At 40.2% G+C, this 19,595-nt stretch overlaps 1 protein-coding gene across 5 annotated transcripts in view; it reads left to right on the top strand.

Moving 5' to 3' along the window:
- LOC103117437 (aspartyl/asparaginyl beta-hydroxylase-like) overlaps positions 1-19,595 on the top strand; it is a 90,748-nt gene that overhangs the window by 51,701 nt on the left and 19,452 nt on the right. For all 5 annotated transcript variants that reach the window (XM_060184134.1, XM_060184132.1, XM_060184131.1 and 2 more), the window contains exons 3-4: positions 12,970-13,062; positions 16,673-16,747. In XM_060184134.1, coding sequence (XP_060040117.1) covers positions 12,970-13,062; positions 16,673-16,747 — 168 coding nt within the window. The remainder of the gene's footprint in view (positions 1-12,969; positions 13,063-16,672; positions 16,748-19,595) is intronic.

The raw sequence follows: 19,595 nt of genomic DNA, 5'->3' as shown, positions 1-19,595 counted from the left end.
TTTTCTCACTGACTACTGTGTACACAACTTTGTGTGGAGATTTTGTGGAAGTCTCATACCACCTGAAGTGTTTCCTGCAGGGGAGAGGGCTTCTGATGTAAGGGGGGAGGCTCTGGGTATTGGAAAGAGGTTGATGCAAAGCAGATATATATGACCATGCTCAAAAAAGTTACATTTTTTTTTGCCTCCAGGGTTATTACTGGGACTTAGTGCCAGCACTACGAATCCACTGTTTTTGGTGGCCATCTTTTCCATTTATTGGATAGAGATGGAGAAATTGAGATGGGGAGAGAGGATAGGGAGAGAGAGAGAGAGAGAGAGAGAGACCTGAAGACCTTTTTACTGCTTGTGAAGTGCTGCCCCCCAACCCCCCCAGGTAGGAAGCTGGGGGCTCAAACTTGGATCCTTGTGCAGGTCCTTGTGCTTAGGAATGTATGTGCTTAACCTGGTACACCACCGCCCCCCCCCACGATTTTTTTCAAAAGGTTTCCTTGAGTTAAATGTTGTTGCTAGTATAGTTGGTTTGTAGTTGCTAGTATAGTACCAAGTGTTAATTTCTCTACAGATACGCTTTTTTCCTTGCTTGCAGAAGGGCAGAAAAATCACACTTACTGATGATCTTACTAGTGATCTTACTAATTACCTTAATATTTAAATGACAACAACAATGATGAAGGGTAATAAAAAACTAAACTAGAAGAAAATATGTGAAAAAAATTTCGGAGAACCTAGTCAGAACAAGCTTATAAAAATTATATTTTGCTAATTTAGGATATTTTATTTCCAGTTTTGTCTTTCTCACAATATCACCTAAGAATTGACGGAAAACATTTCTACTAACACTTTTAAAAAATATTTCAATGGTTTTGACAACTAAAAATGGAAATTTTCCTTTCACTTTTAATGTTTGATATTAGGACCATACTTTATCCATCTACATTGACTCTTAGCTATACGACAAAAATTTAATGTGAAAGGAATTCATTATGGTTGCACTCTCAATTTTACTCACATTTCAGTAAATAATTAAATTTTCATTTTTATCTTGTCATCTAAGGATAATCAGAATCAGAAAAATTGCCTTTCTAACGTAAACACTAAAAATGAATACAAATTTTATTTTCTGAAGTTGTTAGGGGTTAGAGTTTCTTTACAGGGAGTCAGGCGGTAGCGCAGCAGGTGAAGCACACGCAAAGCGCAAGAATCCTGCTGAAGGATTCTGGTTTGAGCCCCCGGCTCCCCACGTGCAGGGGAGTCGCTTCACAAGCGGTGAAGCAAGCCTGCAGATGTCTGTCTTTCTCTCCCCCTCTCTGTCTTCCTCTCCTCTCGTCATTTCTGTCCTATCCAACACAACGATATCAATAACTACAGCAATAAAAACAAGGGCAACAAAAGGAAATAAATAAATATTAAAAAAAGAATTTCTTATATATTAAAGACAGTAAACTGAGAGTGAAGGGAAAAAGAACAGCGAGAGACAAGAGACTTGCTGAACTGCTTCACCACTCATGAAGCTTCCCTCCCTACAGGTGGGGACTGGGGGCTTGATTTGTGTCCTTACACATTGTGATGTGCACTCAACTGGCTGTGCCCCCCTGCCCCCCAATTTCTGTAAATTGAAAATTATAAGTAAGAGTATAAGCTTATTCGGTTATATTAGCTATACATTTTAAAATTTAAATTGCACTGAGATTATAAAATTCTAAAAAAAATGGCATTGACATAATTTTCCTTAAAACTTTGTATGATAATATATCACCTGAGACTAGCCTAACATTGTAAAGATTAATCAGGGTTACGGAATATATGGGAACCTGTCAATTTTTCAATTTTTTTTTAAGTTTAATATTCTTGCTACTTTCTTTTAAAGTACTTCATCATTGAGGGTTTTTTTTATTTGTTGCATTTAATTAGTGGCTTTGTGTGTTGATTTTAATTTCTGACATATCTCTGATTAGCTTTCAAAATCCTAAAAACTAGATTATTGTTTTTTGAAATCCTAAAAATTTTACCTTTCATTTTGGCCTTACATTGTTGTTTTGGACAATCTTCAAGCATTTTACAATGAAAGATACTGGTTCCAAAAAAAAATAAATCTCATAAATTAACATAATTTCTTACACCAACCCAGGAAAATTGATTTCATAATGGGCCACGGAGAATATGTTATTGTGTTATGCCCTACTTACTCACTTAGTTTTGTAACTTCAGAGTTTCTCTAATGATTGCTTGGGTGATAAGGGCTCCCCATGGAAATTTTCTTTGAAAAACTTGAACAGAGTTGGAGCCATGGTCAGAGCTCTGGGTTCATGTCCCTTTCCCTAATGTGAGGAATATGGATGACACCATGAAAGCCCCCAATGCTTTGATGTTTTTCTTCCTTTTTCCTCAGAAAGAAAAGGAGAAGGAATGAAGGAATTGGGCAAGGGAGGTCACTCTGGTATTCAATTTCTGATACTGGTTTTCTTCGTTTGTAAACTGAAGATAATACCTTTTGCTCAAGGTGGCTATGAGAACTAGATCATGGTTTTGTGCACGGCTACATTGTTGGCAATTTTGTTTACATGTTCTTTGTTGGAATGACAGTTATTACCTAAATGTTTTCATTTAATTGCTAAAAACATAGAAGCATTGGCCCTTTAATTCCTACGCTTGCTTTTATCTGTGAGTTGGAAACCTTTACCTTTTGTAGCATTTGTTTCTGTGTGAAATGGGTTGTGTTGGTTCCTCAAATAAAAACTTAACAAATGTTGGGGCCGGGTGGTGGCGCACCTGGTTGAACACACATTACTATGCGCAAGGACCCAAGTTGGAGCTCCAGGGTCCCACCTGCAGGGGGAAAGTTGCGCAAGTGGCCTAGCAGGGCTGCAGGTGTCTCTGTCTCTCTCCCTCTCTATCTCCCCCTTAAGTCTTGATTTATGGCTGTATCCAGTAATTACTGTATCCAGTAATTAAAGATAAAAAAGTTACAAATGTCATATAATGAAAGCAGAGCTTATTTAAAGGCTGCTACATCATGGAAGCACAAGCTATGAAATGAAAAGGCTGACTAATTTGATAGGATTAAATATATCTAGATATGTGATATATTTGATATACTTAATAGCCAGTGTAAATATCAAAACCTCAGTAAGTTTGCCTTGCATTTAGAATGTTTTTTGTTTGTTTGTTTGTTTTATCTATTTATTTTTAGTCATCACTGGGACTTCATCTCTCTAGACCTACTTTTCCATTAGAAAGACTGACAGGAATAGACAGACACCACAAACTGAAATTGTTCCTCAGTGCAGTGGGGGCTGGGCTTAAACCTAGGTCGTGTCCATGATAAAGTAAGCGCACTATCCATGGGAGTTCTCTTGCTATCTTAAAATAGGATTTTCTATCAGTGGAATCTTCTTTAGCGGTTTTCTCTAGTGGTCCCCCAAAACCTCTGTAATTCCTAATTTCCAGTTCTGCAGTACAACTTTTGAAAAAGGGCATCCAACATGCTTCCTCAGAACCTATTTAATTTTACCTTTCAGAGTTCTTTGGTAATTTGAGTGCTTAACCAGGTGCGTCACTGCCTGGCCCCCCAGAATTCTTTGCTTATATGTGTGAATCCATATAAAGTAACTTAACGTGGATAGACGACTGATTGACTCATATAACTAAGACACGAGTGATTCTAAGTTTTCCCCTGGGTTATGCTGGGTCTCTGTGCTCAGACTCTCAACGTCTCTGAACCCTCTCAGAATATAACTCCACAGGCAGCCTCTTTTAAGCTGAGTCACACAAGCTCATGTTCAGCCCTAATTCTTTGGAGTGAGTGAAGGGGAAGGAGTTAGCACCTGTGACTCGAAAACCTGGGTCACTTGAGTTCTCATCTTAAACCCTTAGTTGAGACACTTGATACCATCCAGATGAAAAGAGATTACTATATGGTAAATACTATTCTCTATTCTTGGTACATAAAGCTGGTTTTGCTAGTTCTCAGAAGACTGAAGGATGAGCATTATGTAACAGACCTATAGAACTTTTCTTTCTTTTTTTTTTTCTTCAGTTTTTCATTAGTTAAATAGAGATAGAAATTTAGAAGGGAAGGGGAAATGGAGAAGGAGAGAAACAAAAACACCTGCAGCACTGCTTCACCATGACGCTTACCCTTTGCAGGTGGGGACGAGGAGCTTGAACTTGAGTGCACCGTCACTCAGCCTCAGAATTTATTTTCATGAACGTCTTGTCTAGGGAACTCTAAAAAAAAAAAAAGACAGAAAGAAAGAAATCCTCAGTATCAATCTCATGAAGCCTCATTCCTCCGTTTGCCTAAAGTAAATCCACATGAACCAGACGTCTCTTACTGGTATGAATAACTTTATCGAAGTGATTTTTCACAAAGGATGCAATTTTTTAATATTTATTCCCTTTTGTTGCCCTTGTTTATTTTGTAGTTATTATTGTTGTCGTGTTGGATAGGACAGAGAAGTGGAGAGAGGAGAAGGAGAGAAAGACAGACACCTGCAGGCCTGCTTCACCGCCTGTGAAGCGACTCCCCTGCAGGTGGGGAGCGGGGGCTTGAACCGGGATCTTTATGCCAGTCTTGCACTTTGTGCCACGTGTGCTTAACTCACTGTGCTACAGCCCGACTCCCTACAAAGGATTCGATTTTATAAAGCTTGCAGAGTACAAAATTAAGCATTGTCATTTGTGTTCATTTTATTCTTCATTTGATGTCACTTTCTGTATTCATCATTGTTTTTTAATTTTTTATTATATTTATTTATTTATTTATTGGATAGAGACATCCAGAAATTGAGAGGAGGAGGGGAGAAAGGGAGAGAGACAAAGAGACACCTGCAGCACTGCTTCACCACTCGCAAAGCTTTCCCCCTGCAGGTGGGGACCGGGGGCTTGAACCTGGGTCCTTGTGCACTGTAATATATGTGCTCAACCAGGTGTGCCACCACCCGGCCCCTATATTCATCATTCTCTATTGGCATTAGAGAGCTCTGTCATTTACTTCTTCCTTGCCTCAGATGTTCTCTTCATATTAGAAATTTAGAAGTTCTTGTGTTATTTTTCAATTGCACAAATTCCTACTGTAGCAGCAAATATACACATTGTGCTAGATGTACTTTTCATTTATTGCTTAATTCAGCAAATCCGGGTATCTGCAGTTTGTGACAATCTAGAGTAGGCATTTGGGAATTCAAGTGATCGGGTGTTTACAGTCCTCCCAGTGAAATGTTGTGAAAGAAAAGGGGCTGAGAAAGAAATGATGTAACTGAAGTGAGTCACACTATACTGCTCACTCCCCCCCCCCACAAACAGGCCCACGCTGTGTGTGATGGGCCGTACCTGTCCCCTCTGCAGGACTCGGCGACATCCCTGCGCTCTTGTTTTCTCTGATTCTACCAGGTGGCTGCAAATCTGCATCTGCTCCAGTCGCCATGCTCGTCATTCTGCTTCACTGATTATGGTTTATGCTCAACACCTGTAACGGACAGTAATCGGCAGTCGGCACATTTATTTATTTATTTTTCTAAATTTATTTACTTATTGAATAATAAGAGAGACAGTGAAGGGGAAAGAGAAAGAGAGGGAGAGGGAGAGAACCAGAGCATCATTCTGGCACTTGGCAGTGCTGAGGATTAAACTCAGGACCTCGTGGTTGAAAGTCCAACATTTTGTCCATTCTATCTATTCCCTCAACTTCTGGGCTATACAGTGCATACTTATTAAAGTTCATCATCGTACTGGTAAGAGAACTATTCTGGGAGGGTGACAGTATGACCCGGGTTGGGGCCTAGCCCCACCATGCTAGGGGGGAAATTTTGGTACTCTGGTGTCTTTCCTCCTCTCTTGTCTGTCATCTCATTTTTCTATCCATAAAGATCAGAAAAAAAAAAAAAAAGTCTAGAGCAGTGAAGTCCTAGAGACAATGACAACAACCAGAAATCAGCATAAGACAGATGATGTCCTGTTGAATAATATTAGAAAGAAGAGGAACCTTAAAACTTAAAAGCCCTAAAGTTTCTTCAGTAAGTCCACGATATCCTAACCACCCTGAAAACACGTCTGTGTTCAAACTGCTTTGTGTACCTGTGCAGAGGTGAATTTGTTTCTGTAGAAGTAAAGGAGAAATAGAACATGGTGAGTCAGTCCTCAGCGTTGGAAGTGCAGGTGCAGCAGAGGCCAAGACCAGAAGCAGGCAGGATGAGCTTCCATGCTGCAGCAGCGGGACAGGATGGTGTGGCCTTTGAGGACGAGGCTGTGCACTGCCTGAGGATGGGAAACGATCTGGGTGAGGTCCAGAGAAGCCTGGGCCGGGAGGTGATGCTGGGAGGCTTGGCACTCGTGTCCTCGCCAGCTAAGAACCTCCCTGCCTCCCCTGACCTTGCCTGGCCCCAGAATGTTCTTGGCCCCTCGGGCAAGGAGCATGGTGCTGCCTGCCCCCGGGGTGGCCTGCCCAGGCTGTCTTGCCCTCCGGTCCTTTGTGTAGTGAGCCCTCAGGGGCTTTGGGCTCACAGCTGTTGCGTGTCTGGAGAGCCTTCTCCCTGCTTCTGTGTGCTCAGACCCATGGCCCAACTTGGAGCCAGAACCTCAGGGATAAAGGTTATTTGCGTAACCTTTTTTTTTAAAAAAAAAAAACAGAACATGTATATTTGCTGCAATTAAAGGGCCTCATTTAATTTAAAAAAAACTTGTTTTATATTTATTTGTTTTCCCTTTTGTTGCCCTAGTTACTTTTTATTGTTGTTGTAGTTATTATTGTTATTTATGTCGTTAGATAGGGAAGAGAGAAATGGAGAGAGGAGGGGAAGACAGAGGGGGAGAGAAAGATAGACACCTGCAGACCTGCTTCACTGCTGGTAAAAGACCTGCTTCACTTCTTGCAGGTGAGGAGCCGGGGCCTCAAACCGGGATTCTTGAGCTGGTCCTTGCACTTTGCAGCTACCTGCTCTTAACCCGTTGCGCTACCACCCGACTCCCCTCATTTAATTTTTAAGACCCATCCAGGGAGGTATTATTCTATCGCCTTTTCTAGAGTTAGGGATGGGCTTTGAATGACTTTCAGAGGCAGCCTTGTAATCCAACTGCTCAACATCATTTTTTGTTTTAAGAGGTTAACACGAATCCACTTCATTCCAGACCATCCCTCCACTGGTCTTGACACAGTTGTTCTGTTCCTGGAATCTGTCTGTCCATTTGTGTTCATTTGCAGAGCCTTTGAATTCGGGATTTGCCTTTTCCATAATTAGGTAGTATTGTTGATCTCTGGCACCTTAGAACTTTGCTATGTTACAGGGTTGCTAGTTGGACAACATACTTCGACCTGTATTTGCTAATTAAACAAATCAGGACCAACCCACAGACTAGAATGGTCAACTAGTATATGGGTATGGAAGCTTTACGGATTTCCGGAATATTTCTCAACTATCACGAACCTGTTAGGTTTATTCTGTTAGGTTTATATTGGTTTTGCAATAAAAGGTGATTTGCATCTAGAGCAGAAGCAGTTCTCAGTAATTCTCTTTCGTGAAAAACCAACAGCTGGAGGAACTTTATAGGTAAGATCAGTTTTTTCATCAGTTTGTGTACCACTGAATTAATTAATAAACCAAACATTGGAACTTCCAATTAAAAACTATTTTATAGGGGCTGGGCGGTGGGGCACACGTAGGTTAAACACACACAGCACAAAGAGTAAGGGGTCCTGGTTCAAGCTCCTGACTCCCTCCCTGTCGCTTCACAAGCTCCCTCTTTATCTTCCCCTCCCCTTGTAATTTCTCTCTGTCCTATACAAAAAAATGGAAGAAAAAAATGGGAACAGGAGCAGTAGACTTGTAGTGCAGGCACCGAGCCTCAGCAATAACCCTGGAGGCAAATTAAAACCGTTTGTAGACTAATCATAACATTTTATGAAGCAAAATGCTATTTATGATTTCCAAATTTTATTAAAGCAAATAGCCTCTGATTTTTATGAAAAGTGTTTCATTTTCATACAGAATAAAGGTCACTGTGATCTGAACACTCAGATCATTTGATGCTCCTGCATTTCCGTTGGCTTATTAGGTTGCTTCATTCAGCACCTTCGAGCTGAGGAGTGTTGAGCCTTATTTGCTTACCTGGCCATTTGTGGTGCTGTCTTCCCCACGGTAATGCTCCTAACTACATTCTTGATTTCTCTCAGGAGTGTCTTCACTTACTTGACTAGTGAGTTCTTCCTCAAAAAGGAAATGAAGACCAATGCTGCTTTCTTTCTCTAAGGGCTGGGACTCTGCTGTCCCATGTGTCCCCCTCCCATCTTTCTAGGATACTCCACATATTTTGTGATTTATTTATTGACTTGTTTATTGGAACCAGGGCTTCAAACATTTGCCATTTCACTCTCCAGGTTGTTTTTTTCATTCAGATAGAGAGGGAGATTCCACAGCACCAACCTTACTCTTTTTACCATAGCACTTCCTTTGTGGTGCCAGGATTTGAAGCCAGGCCCTGTGTATGGCAAGGCACATGTGCTACCCAGCAAGTTACCTCTCTTGCCCATTCTTTTAAAAAAAAATTTTTATTTATTTACTTTTATTTTATTTTGGATAGAGACAAATTGAGAGGGAAGGGGGAGGTAGAGGGACACATAGAGAAAGGCATCTATAGGGGCTGGGTGGTGGCACACTTGGATGCTCATGTGTTACGATGTCCAAGGACCCAGGTTCAAGCCCCCAGTCCCCACCTGCAGGGGGAAAGCTTTGCTAGTAGTGAAGCAGGGCTGCAGGTGTCTTTCTGTTTCTCTTCCTCTCTATTTCTCTTTCCCTCTTGATTTCTGGCTGTCTCTGTCCAACACATAAATAACATTTAAAAAAATTGAGAGAGACACTGAGTCTTGTAAAGCTTTCCCCCTGTAGGTAAGGATCAGAGACTTGACTGTCAACATTCACTAAACCCTCAGTAATTACTGTTAGGCAATACTAGTCGTGTTGTGGCCACTGAAATAAAGACAAGACTAATAGAAACTTTTTTATTGGGGGATTAATGGTTTACAGTTGACAGTAAAATATAATAGTTGGGGGGTAGTAGTGCAGCAGGTTAAGCGCACGTGGCACAAAGCACAAGGACCAGAGTAAGGATCCTGGTTCGAGCCCCCGGCTCCCACCTGCAGGGGAGTTGCTTCACAAGCAGTGAAGCAGGTCTGCAAGTATCTATCTTTCTCTCCCCCTCTCTTCTTCCCCTCCTCTGTCCATTTCTCTTTGTCCTTTCCAACAATGACAACATGAATAACAAAAACAATAAATACAACAATAAACAAGGGCAACAAAAGGGAATAAATAAATATTTAATAAAATTATATAATAGTTGTTTACATGCATAACATTTCTCAGTTTTCCACACAACAATTCAACCCCTACTAGGTCCTCCTCTGCCATCAACATGTTGCAGGACCTGAGCGCCAGTCTTTTTCTTTGGTGCAGTACACAAAAGTTAACTTAGTCAAGTAATTCCTTCTTGACTGGGCCAGAGGGAGATGTTTTGTTGCATGTGTTACTTCTAGAACATAAAAATGGATACATTTCTCACCGACAGGTGGAATTTTAGAAACGACAGGTGGAATTTTAGAAACAAGGACAGAAAGGAAAGCACAAAGCAGCACTTGGATTGGATGTGCTATCAACAAAGCAAGAGACTCTGGGGAAGGAGATAAAAGGAGGGGGAAGCTTGGGGGGCTAGAAAAGAATGTTTTATCTGTGTTACTAGTTTCACAGCATTTCTCATCAGAATTATTCCCCCTAAATGTAGTAAGAATGAGACTTCCAGGCAATTTGAATCTTTATTTCCTGGCAGGAAAAATGTTTTACTGATGTCTGTACTCATGGAGCACAGGTTGACAATGTGCGGTCGTGAAGAATGATCCTGTAATTTTCCATCCTAATTGATAAATCGTATGAATGAAATGTAACACAGTAGATATAAATTGCAATTGTCCCTGACAAATTAGACCCATCGTGCACTATACTGTGTATTCTAGAGCATAGAGAAGAATTTCTCTGGTAAATAGTGATGGGAAAATCAATATGAATTACCTCCCCCCACCTTAGTGAGTCCCCAAAGGGGTTGTCTGTTGCCAGTAAAGTAGTTGAGTCAGGATAAGATGAAGTGTCTTCAGTCCCTCACTCTTAGAGCACCTATTGAATGCAAGTGTTTCTTGAAGTGCTAAGAGTACAAAGATTAATGACAGTTCTAAAAGGTTTGTTTTTAATGATTTCTACTATTTATTCTGCAGTTCTTGGCAGTGAACATAGTTATATATATATATGATTCATTAGCAGTTAAGAGCTGTAAGAATAAATTATTTAAACGGAAAAAGCAAGGAGAGTTCTCAGCCCTGAATTTGAAATTTGATGTATTTTTATAGGTCTCTATTCCCTATTTCATGAAATGGAACTATACTTAGAATTTGGATATACTGGTGTGTAATTCCTTTGAAACCTTTTAATTTTATTATTATTATTATTTTACTTCCAGGGTTATTGTTGGGGCCCAGTGCCTGCACTATGAATCCACTGGTCCAGTGGATATATACATATACGTGTGTGTGTGTGTGTGTGTGTGTGTGTGTGTGTGTATAGGATAGGACAGAGAGCAATTGAGAGGGGAGGGGAGGGTAGATAGTGGGAGAGAAAGACCAGCAAGCAGATCTGCTTCACCGCTTGTGAAAAGGATCCACCACCACCCCCAAGCTGGAGAGCTGGGGCTCGAATCTGGATCCTTCCGCGGGTCCTTGCTTTTTTGTACTATGTGTGCTTAACCCGGTGCACCGCTTCCCAGAATGACCAGAGGGTGCACGCGTTACCGTGCACAAGGACCCAGCTTCAAGCTCTTGAGTTAGGACTTCGGTTTGAGCCCTCAACCCCCACCTGCAGGGGAAAAGCTTTACAGTGGTGAAGCAGGGCTGGGCTGCAGGTCTCTCTCTCTCTCTGTCTCTCTCTCTCTGTCTTTCTTGGGCTGCAGGTCTCTCTCTCTCTCTGTCTCTCTCTGTCTTTCTTGGGCTGCAGGTCTCTCTCTCTCTCTGTCTCTCTCTCTCTGTCTTTCTTGGGCTGCAGGTCTCTCTCTCTGTCTCTCTCTCTCTGTCTTTCTTGGGCTGCAGGTCTCTCTCTCTCTCTGTCTCTCTCTCTCTGTCTTTCTTGGGCTGCAGGTCTCTCTCTCTTTCTTTCTTTGTTCCTTCCTTCCTTCCTTTCTTCCTTTTCGCCCCTTCTCTCATTTTCTATCTCTATCCAATAATAAATGAATAAAAATAGATACAAAAATCTTAATAGAAAACACGTTATTTTAATAGAACAGATATGTCTATGTGTTGGTATCTATTACTGGTAGTAATTTACTGGATTTGAATAAACATTGTTGGGAATAGGAAATGAAATGATAAGGTGGAGCTCTTTTCTTAAAAAATGCTTTTATTTATTTATTACTGGATAGAGACAGAGAAATTGAGAGGGGAAGGAGATAGGGGGAAAGAGACAGACACCTGCAGACCACTCCTGAAGCTTCCTCCTGCAGGTAGGGAAAAGGGACTTGAATCTGGATCCTTGCACACTGTAATGTGTGCCCTTAGCCAGGTGTGCCACTGCCTAGCCCTTAGATCTCTGTATCTCTTAGTTTCTACTTAAAAATTTTAAAGGGAGAGAGTCGGGCGGTAGCGCAGAGGGTTAAGCGCACGTGGCACAAAGCGCATGGACTGGCTTAAGGATCCTGGTTCGAGTCCCTGGCTCTCTACCTGCAGGGGAGTCACTTCACAGGTAGTGAAGCAGGTCTGCAGGTGTCTGTCTTTCTCTCCCCCCTGTCTTCCCCTCCTCTCTCCATTTCTCTCTGTCCTATCCAACAACAACGACAACAATAATAACTACAGCAACAAGGGCAACAAAAGGGAATACATAAATAAATAAAAATTTTAAAAAATTGTCAAGGGAAGGAAGACTTGCTTTTGTAAAGGGGTTAAAAAGGAAATGATAAAAGATAGAAAAAAACAGTAAAAAAAAGTATGTAAGCCATTGAAACATGAATTTTTCTATACTACTATAGTCTATGTATTAAGAGTTGTCCAAAATTCTTAAGTTTAGGAAAACACATCTCAATTCTCCCCGACTTTCACTCCAGACTATTGAAATGCACAGCACAATCCCTTTAGTAACCACTCTTGGGATAGTTTTTCGATGAGGGTGGTTAAGAGCCCAGAATTGTATAAATAGAATCAATGACTTTGAAATAATTTAGCTTTCTAAACAGTTCTGTTACTTGAACATGTATCCTTGGTGTTATGCACATAAAACACCAAAGAATCAACAGTATAATGGATATTAACTGATGTGACTTTGAATGAACATTCATGTTCTTTTTCCCTTATGTCTTATTAAGATACCAAAAAGACACAACTTTTTTTTTGGGGGGGGGCGTTAGTTTTTAATGGAACATTATGATTACTTGTGTTACCTTTAGAAGATTATAAGTAATGAGTTATATCTGAATGATTTCTGCTCAAGTAGCTGGTTTCAAAAGGAATAAATAGATGCAAATAGCATCTGTTCAGATAGCATACCGTAACAAAAATTTAAGTGCTCTTCCTCTTACTGCGGAGTTGGAAGCTCAAGACTTAGGAGTTGGTCACTTATAAATAGGAGCTTTGAATTTCTCTTGGAACATTTAGACATGGTGATGTTTAGAGATTTGTGAACATTTAAGTAATTTATGGTTTTAATATTCAAAGTGAAAAGTTAATTTAGATGAAGAGCTGTTGAAATGCCAATTTGCAGTTACAGAGTGAGCTGTTTACCTTCATCTTTGACCATATCAATGTTTTTATGTATAAGTATAGTCTTGGAGACTTCATTATATGAACTTTTGGTGAAGCGTTGGAGAATGTTCTTTTTCCTCATTTAATATGTAAAAAACAACTACAGAAAACAAAGAAGACTTACATTAACACTGTAAATAAAAATGCAGGCCTTAAAGAAAGACCTACATCAGAGCCCGCCGCCCCACCAGGAGAGACAGATCCTGACCCATGGCTGGAGGAGCAGGTGCCCAAAAGGCCAGGTAAGATTTGTCCTCAGCTTGAAAGACTCCAGAACCATATTCTACTCCCAATATGTGTGATGATTATAGTGTTTGCAGGACCATGAAATGCTTTTTTTTTCTTTTGACATTTTGAAGGGAATTTAGTTTTTTTCTAGAAAAATATTTGTATAGGATAATTTTAGTTTTTGAGGTTATGAATCACAGACACAGATGGCTGTTCCTTGCCTGTGATCACACAACTTAGGAACATCATGAACTAAATACCATTCCTTGGTCCCAATCCCAAGATTATAGTAGCAATTGCACTGAAAATAAAAAATTAAACGTATTTTACTGGTAGAGTGGGTCAGTTAGGTGTCATACTTTTAATCTGAGGGTATCTTTTCTGCATTGGACTTCTCAGATTCCATCTGGTTCTCTGTGAATGCTGTCTTATGTACATGAACTTACAAACCATTCTAGTTCCTCTTAAGTCCTCCAAGGGCTCATGACTCGTAGGATGAAAAACCCAGCAACCTCTTAATTAGCTGAAGAGCAAAACTTGAATTCATTACTATCATTTCCAGTTTGCTCTGTGATATTTATTACACAATTCTGTTTAATCTCTACACACTTTCTGTTCACCTAATATGACTCAGAAATGTAGTTTCATGTTGCCACCTATTGGAAATACAAGGCATGACACTACATCTTAGCTATTAGCAACGATTAGTAAATATTGTTCCTAATAGTACTTTTGACAATTTTTTAGCATTGTATACTGATAAAACTATATTTGATTTTTTATTCCTTTTAAGATGAATATGTTGCTCTTATTTTTCATTTGCATAGCCCTTAACACCAGCAGACTCTCCCTCTAATTCTTGCAGAATTACTGTAATCGTACTATCACTCTAGATCAGAGTGCTCTTTTAATATGTTTTAAAATTTAAATGTATATTTGGATTTAGCATCTCAGATTTTACCTTGTACTAAATTTATAATTAGGAAAAAAAAACCATATTTTTCCAAGCTGGCCCCTTTTGCTTCCACCTTTATAATATTTTATTTATTTATTTATTGAGAACACAAGAGAGTCCAGAGCACTGCTCAGCTCTGGCTTATGATAGTATTGGAAATTGAACCCTGGATCTCAGAGCCTCAGGCATGAAAGTCTTTTGCATAAGCATTATGCCGTCTCTCCTATACCTTTTTGTATATCTTATTAATACAGCTCTTTGGTTATCACTGGCGACTTATCCTCTTAACCCATCAGTTTATTATCAATGAATATTTTCGGCATCATGGAAATACTGCTTTGCTTGCTTACTTATTTTGGATTGACACACGGAGAGATTAGAGGGGAAAATGGAGATAGAGAGGTAAGGACAGAGACACCTGCAGCACTGCTTCACTGTGTGGACAAGGACACTGGTACCCATCCCCTTTCCCAGTGGGGTCCAGGGTCCCTGAGCAATGTAGTGTGTGTACTCTACCAGGTGCACCTCTGCCGCCTGCCCCCTTGTTTATTTATTTTATCACTTTGTTTTCTATCTGAGCTCACCGGCATCTATTATAGTTTAAGTGTCAGTGTCCCCAGGACAGGTAGTTTCTACCTCCTGTTCTATAGAGAGGTGTGCATTCCTCGCCTTAAAACACGGTAAAACCTCTCTTGATTCCTGTAGTCCTTCCACTGCTTCTCTGTTCTCTATGCATGAGCCAGACTTTTGAAATATAAATCTTTACATTTTGACTAGTTTTGTTTTGTTTTTGGTCTTAATTTCCTCTTAGTCTTTTATTCTATTCATTACAGTATGTTCTTTGTTTCTATCAATCCTCTCCAGAGAAAATGAATATTGCAAAAGATTAAAAAGATTTTAGCACACTGCACTCAACCAATTTCAAACCAGTGTGCAAACAGGTAACTTTAGAGAGATCTCTGAAGTCCAGTTGTGGAGGTCTTACATTCTGCTGTGAGGAGCTTAGACTTTCCTTTGATCAGGCAAAGGAGCTGTTGAAGAAGCAGAGTGCATCCCCTTCCCATTTCTGTAACTTACATTATTACGTTTTCTATGGATGGTATTGTCAGTATGTGGAAATCTGGGAATGGGGGGGGGGTGTAGGAGCGGCGGTGCACCAGGTTAAGCAATTACAGTAGGAAGCATAAGGACCTGTTTTAGGATCCTGATTCAAGCCTCAGGGTCAGGGTGGGGTGTGGTGGGGTCGCTTCTCAAGTGGTAAAACAAGCCTGCAGGTATCTTTCTCTCTCCCTCTCTGTCTTCCCCTCCCCTCTCAAATTCACTCTGTCCTATCCAAAAAATTGAAAAAAATGGTCACGAGAGCAGTGGATTCATAGTGTAGGCACCGAGCCCCAGTGATAATCCTGCAGGCACAAACAAAAATCAAAAAAACCTGGGATGTCACAGGCACAGTGAGACACAAGATGGATGGATTTGTCTATAAATATACAAGGATATATCTGCTTTGTGAAATTCAAACACTATATATATGTAACATATACTTTTTGAGCCTCAGAAGTGGTTTTGTAATTTGACTAGCATAATGTACTCTTAAACCATTTTTCACACAGATATTATGCAAAAGTCTTTCATACCTGTGCCCACAGGGGTCCTAGGTTCAATTCCTGTCACTAGCCTAAGCTAGAGATGAGTAGTACCCAGCCCCCCCCATTAAAAAAATTAAATGAAAGAAAGATCTTTTTCTTCACCTGTTCTATTTTTCTTATCAACTCTTCAGTACAAATGCTATCATTGGCATTTTTTCCCTATATGATAGCATCTAAGATATCAAGTATAGATATTTGTTAGGAGGTTCATAATTCTGTCAGTGTATAGCTGCGTGTTCATCTTGTGATGTTGCGTGGAGTAAACCAGATAATCTGATAAGTCCACAGTGTTGTTGGAATGTCACTGTGGATATTACTTACATGTGTAACTTTACATCCCTTTGAACCTATGAGTGTCTGATGGGCCCCCTTAAAGCTGAAAGGATTACCAGTCAGATTTTAAATTCTTTTATTCATGCCTCCTGATAGCTTCTGAAGTTGGGTAGCCCACCCTGACCACTCCAGCACTCAGTGTGTGTGTGTGCGTGTGTGTGTGTGTGTGTGTGTGTGTGGTGGTATTTCCCCTGACTCAGGGCATACAATAGTTGACCATATACTTCTATGTATATTGGCCTCACCTTCTACATTTTTTATCTTTATTTCCTGTGCTTTCCTTTCTGAATTTCCCTTTCCAACTTCTTTATTATGTCACGACTGTCGCATGGGTGGTTCAGTGGTAGAATTCTTGCCTGCCCCACGGGAGGACCAGGCTCTATCACTAATAGCAGTTGTGTTAATTAGAAACTGACATGCTTTTGTTCTCACTGTGACTTTTTTAGAAGTCTGAAACTGATTTTTTTAATTCTACGAAGAAATCTTGAACTTTCAGATCTGTTGTCAGATTTTCAAGAAGTATCTCCAATTCTTGCCAATAGAGAGAAAAAAAAAAAGTGGTGGATTGCTGTGAAGTGGGTGCCTTGTTGATTAGTTCCATGTGTTTATTTGGATATGTGCACATGGATGTCATGATTCCTGCTCTGTGTTAATGCCTAAAACTTAGTTTACATTTTGTAATTATTTTAGAACCTGAGCATACTGATGATGACCTCCAAGAACAGATTCTATCCCTTCTCCATGAAACAGTTCACGCAGAACATGGTATGCATTAACATCTACTGTTTTGACTCATGCGTTACTAAGCTAATGGTTAATTGCATAAAATGGCACCATTTAAAACTGTAAATAATAATTAAATGTTTTGATTTTTATTCGAAGTCATCAGAGGACAGAAATTTCTAAAATAGCTCTAGACTTGCTAACATTTTGCTCTATTATAGAAATTACAGGACACATCAAATAAAGAAATGTTTTAAAATAAATGGAAGTAAGCAAACTGAGATCAGTGATAGATACATCAAAAATAGAAGACCAAAACAGAGTGGGAGAAAGTAGAACACAGTTAAATAAGTTGAAGTGGACTATTCATATTCAGATGCAGGTGTTGACCAGCAAACTTTATTTTCACAATTTTTTTCATTTTATTTTTCTTTTTAGTTTCTTTTTTCTTTTATTTTTTCTGATAGGACAGATATAAATTGAAAAGGGAAGAGAGACAGAGAAAAAAAGTGATAAATACCTGCAGACCTGCTTTACCACTTGTGAAGTAACCCCCTGCAGGTGGGGGCTGGGGTCTTGAACCAGGATTCTTTTTTTAAAAATTTTTATTTATAAAAAGGAAACATTGATAAAAACCATAGGATAAGAGGGGTACAACTCCATACAATTCCCACCACCAGAACTCCATATCCCATCCCCTCCCCTGATAGCTTTCCTATTTTTTTATCCCTCTGGGAGCATGCACCCAGGGACATTATGGGGTGCAGAAGGTGGAAGATCTGGCTTCTGTAATTGCTTCACGGCTGAATATGGGCATTGGCAGGTCGATCCATATTCCCAGCCTGTCTCTCTCTTTCCCTAGTGGGGTGGGGCTCTGGGGAAGCTGAGCTCCAAGACACATTGGTGGAGTTCTCTGCCCAGGGAAGTCTGGTTGGTATCACGGTACCATCTGGAACCTGGTGACTGAAAGGAGAGTTAACATACAGAGCCAAACAAATTGTTGACTCATCATGAACCTAAAGGCTGGAATCGTGCAGATGAAGATTTGGGGGGGTCTTCATTTTGTAGATAGTAGGCCTATTTTAGTTCTGTTCCAAAGGGCTCATGACTATACTACTGATTTTTTTTTTCTATCTAGGGAGATGATGTCATGGCTGGAAAAAGGGCTAGTAAGCTGGACCAGGAAAGAGAGTAGCTTCCAAATATATTATTGATTGTAAACCCCATTGATTTGATCTGATCTGATCTGAGGCCCATATTCAGCTTAGGAGCCTACATGACCTCTGCGTCCCTGTAGATCTGAGCTCACGTTCTGTGGTCATGAGTAGGAACATTCTAAACTGCTCCAATTTCAGAGCCCATCTTCCTCAGGTGGAAGATAGAGTATGTTGTCCAGTCTCCCTTTGGAGGATGGAACAGTCTCTGTCATTATTGATCCACATTGAGGGCAAGATCCTATGGGGGCCCACAGAGCAGTCTGTTGTATTGTTCCTGATAGAGATGACCAGTAACAATGAAGAGAGGGATTTATTTGATTGACCAGCAAACTTAACGTCATGCTTGAGTGCTCACAGAAGCAAAGCAACACCAATAACAAATACTTTCCAAGTATGTAGGTCATCAGAGGGAATAGACATTCTCTTTACTTAAAGAACATTAATAGTCTTCCTAGTTTTTGCATCTAAAATCTCCCTTCATATTATTTTTAATATTTTATTGATTTATTATTGGATAGAGAAAGAGAAATTGAGAGAGGAGGGGGAGATAGAAAAGGAGAGAGACACCTGCAGTACTGTTTCACCACTTGCAAAGCTTCCCCCCTGCAGGTGGAGTCCAGGGGCTTGAACATGTATCCTTGCGCACTATAACGTGCGCATTTAAACAGGTGCACCACTGCGAGCCCCTCTAAAAACTTTCTTATGGAACCATTTACAATAAGAAAGTAACTGATACTCTAGATGTCAGTATTTTAAGATTTCATCACACTACTTTTTGAAGCATTCTCTGATAAAAGCAGACAATATGAAGCTAAAATATAACTCACAAAGGAATTGGGGGAGGGTCCTTGAACACTTGGTCTCCTAACATTTCTAGTAGTTTATTGTGAGTTGAAGGGTAGACCTAAAAGAAAATAATGTATCTTGAAAACACAGAATTCCTACTTTGGCTGTCAGAAAAGGTGTGCCTTGTTTTATCTGTTCTTCTACGCAAAAATGTGTCATGACTTTACAACAACCCGATATTTATTTATTTATTTTATTTATTTGATAAGACAGTAGTTGAGAGAGGGAGAGGAGAGAGGGAGAGAGAGGCATCTGCGGCACTGCTTCCTGGCTTGTGTTGCTCCTTTCTATAGGTGCAGACTGGAGGCTCGAGCCAGGTTCCTTGTGTGTTGCAACATATGCATTCAACCAAGTGTGCCACTGCCTGGCCCCAATTCCCTAATATTTATTGGGCTCTTAAGTTTTTTTTAGGTTATTTGGAGTTAAATGTAAAGAAACATCTCATCCAGCTCCTCCTACATATATCCTGTCAGAGAGCCCAGTGTTGCTTCAGTTGTAGGCTGTAGCCGACGGCTTTTAGGGTATAACAGCCTGTGTCTTCTCATTTCCATGTTCTTCTCCACTATGTAACCGGCTTCACCTGAGCATACATCTGCTTCTTTAAACAAGTGTAGGTTTCCCCTCGAATAGCATTTTGTTTTAACTTTAGCCTAACACAAGGATGATGCAGTCCAAAAGGATAAGGGATTTCATTGTCATAAGTGCGGTCGTGCTCAAAGCTGGCATTAGTACTTTGAGGCATGTACCCAGACCTGGAGGAGAGCAGACTTTCTGAACAATGTGTTATTTTGGTTGATACTGAAGAATGTTTTAGAGCTTTCCCACGC

The sequence above is a fragment of the Erinaceus europaeus genome, unplaced genomic scaffold (genome assembly GCF_950295315.1).
Source record: "Erinaceus europaeus unplaced genomic scaffold, mEriEur2.1 scaffold_409, whole genome shotgun sequence".
NCBI classification, from domain to species: domain Eukaryota; kingdom Metazoa; phylum Chordata; class Mammalia; order Eulipotyphla; family Erinaceidae; genus Erinaceus; species Erinaceus europaeus.
The sequence above is the reverse complement of the archived record's forward strand: the minus strand, read 5'-3'. Positions and strand labels throughout refer to the sequence as shown.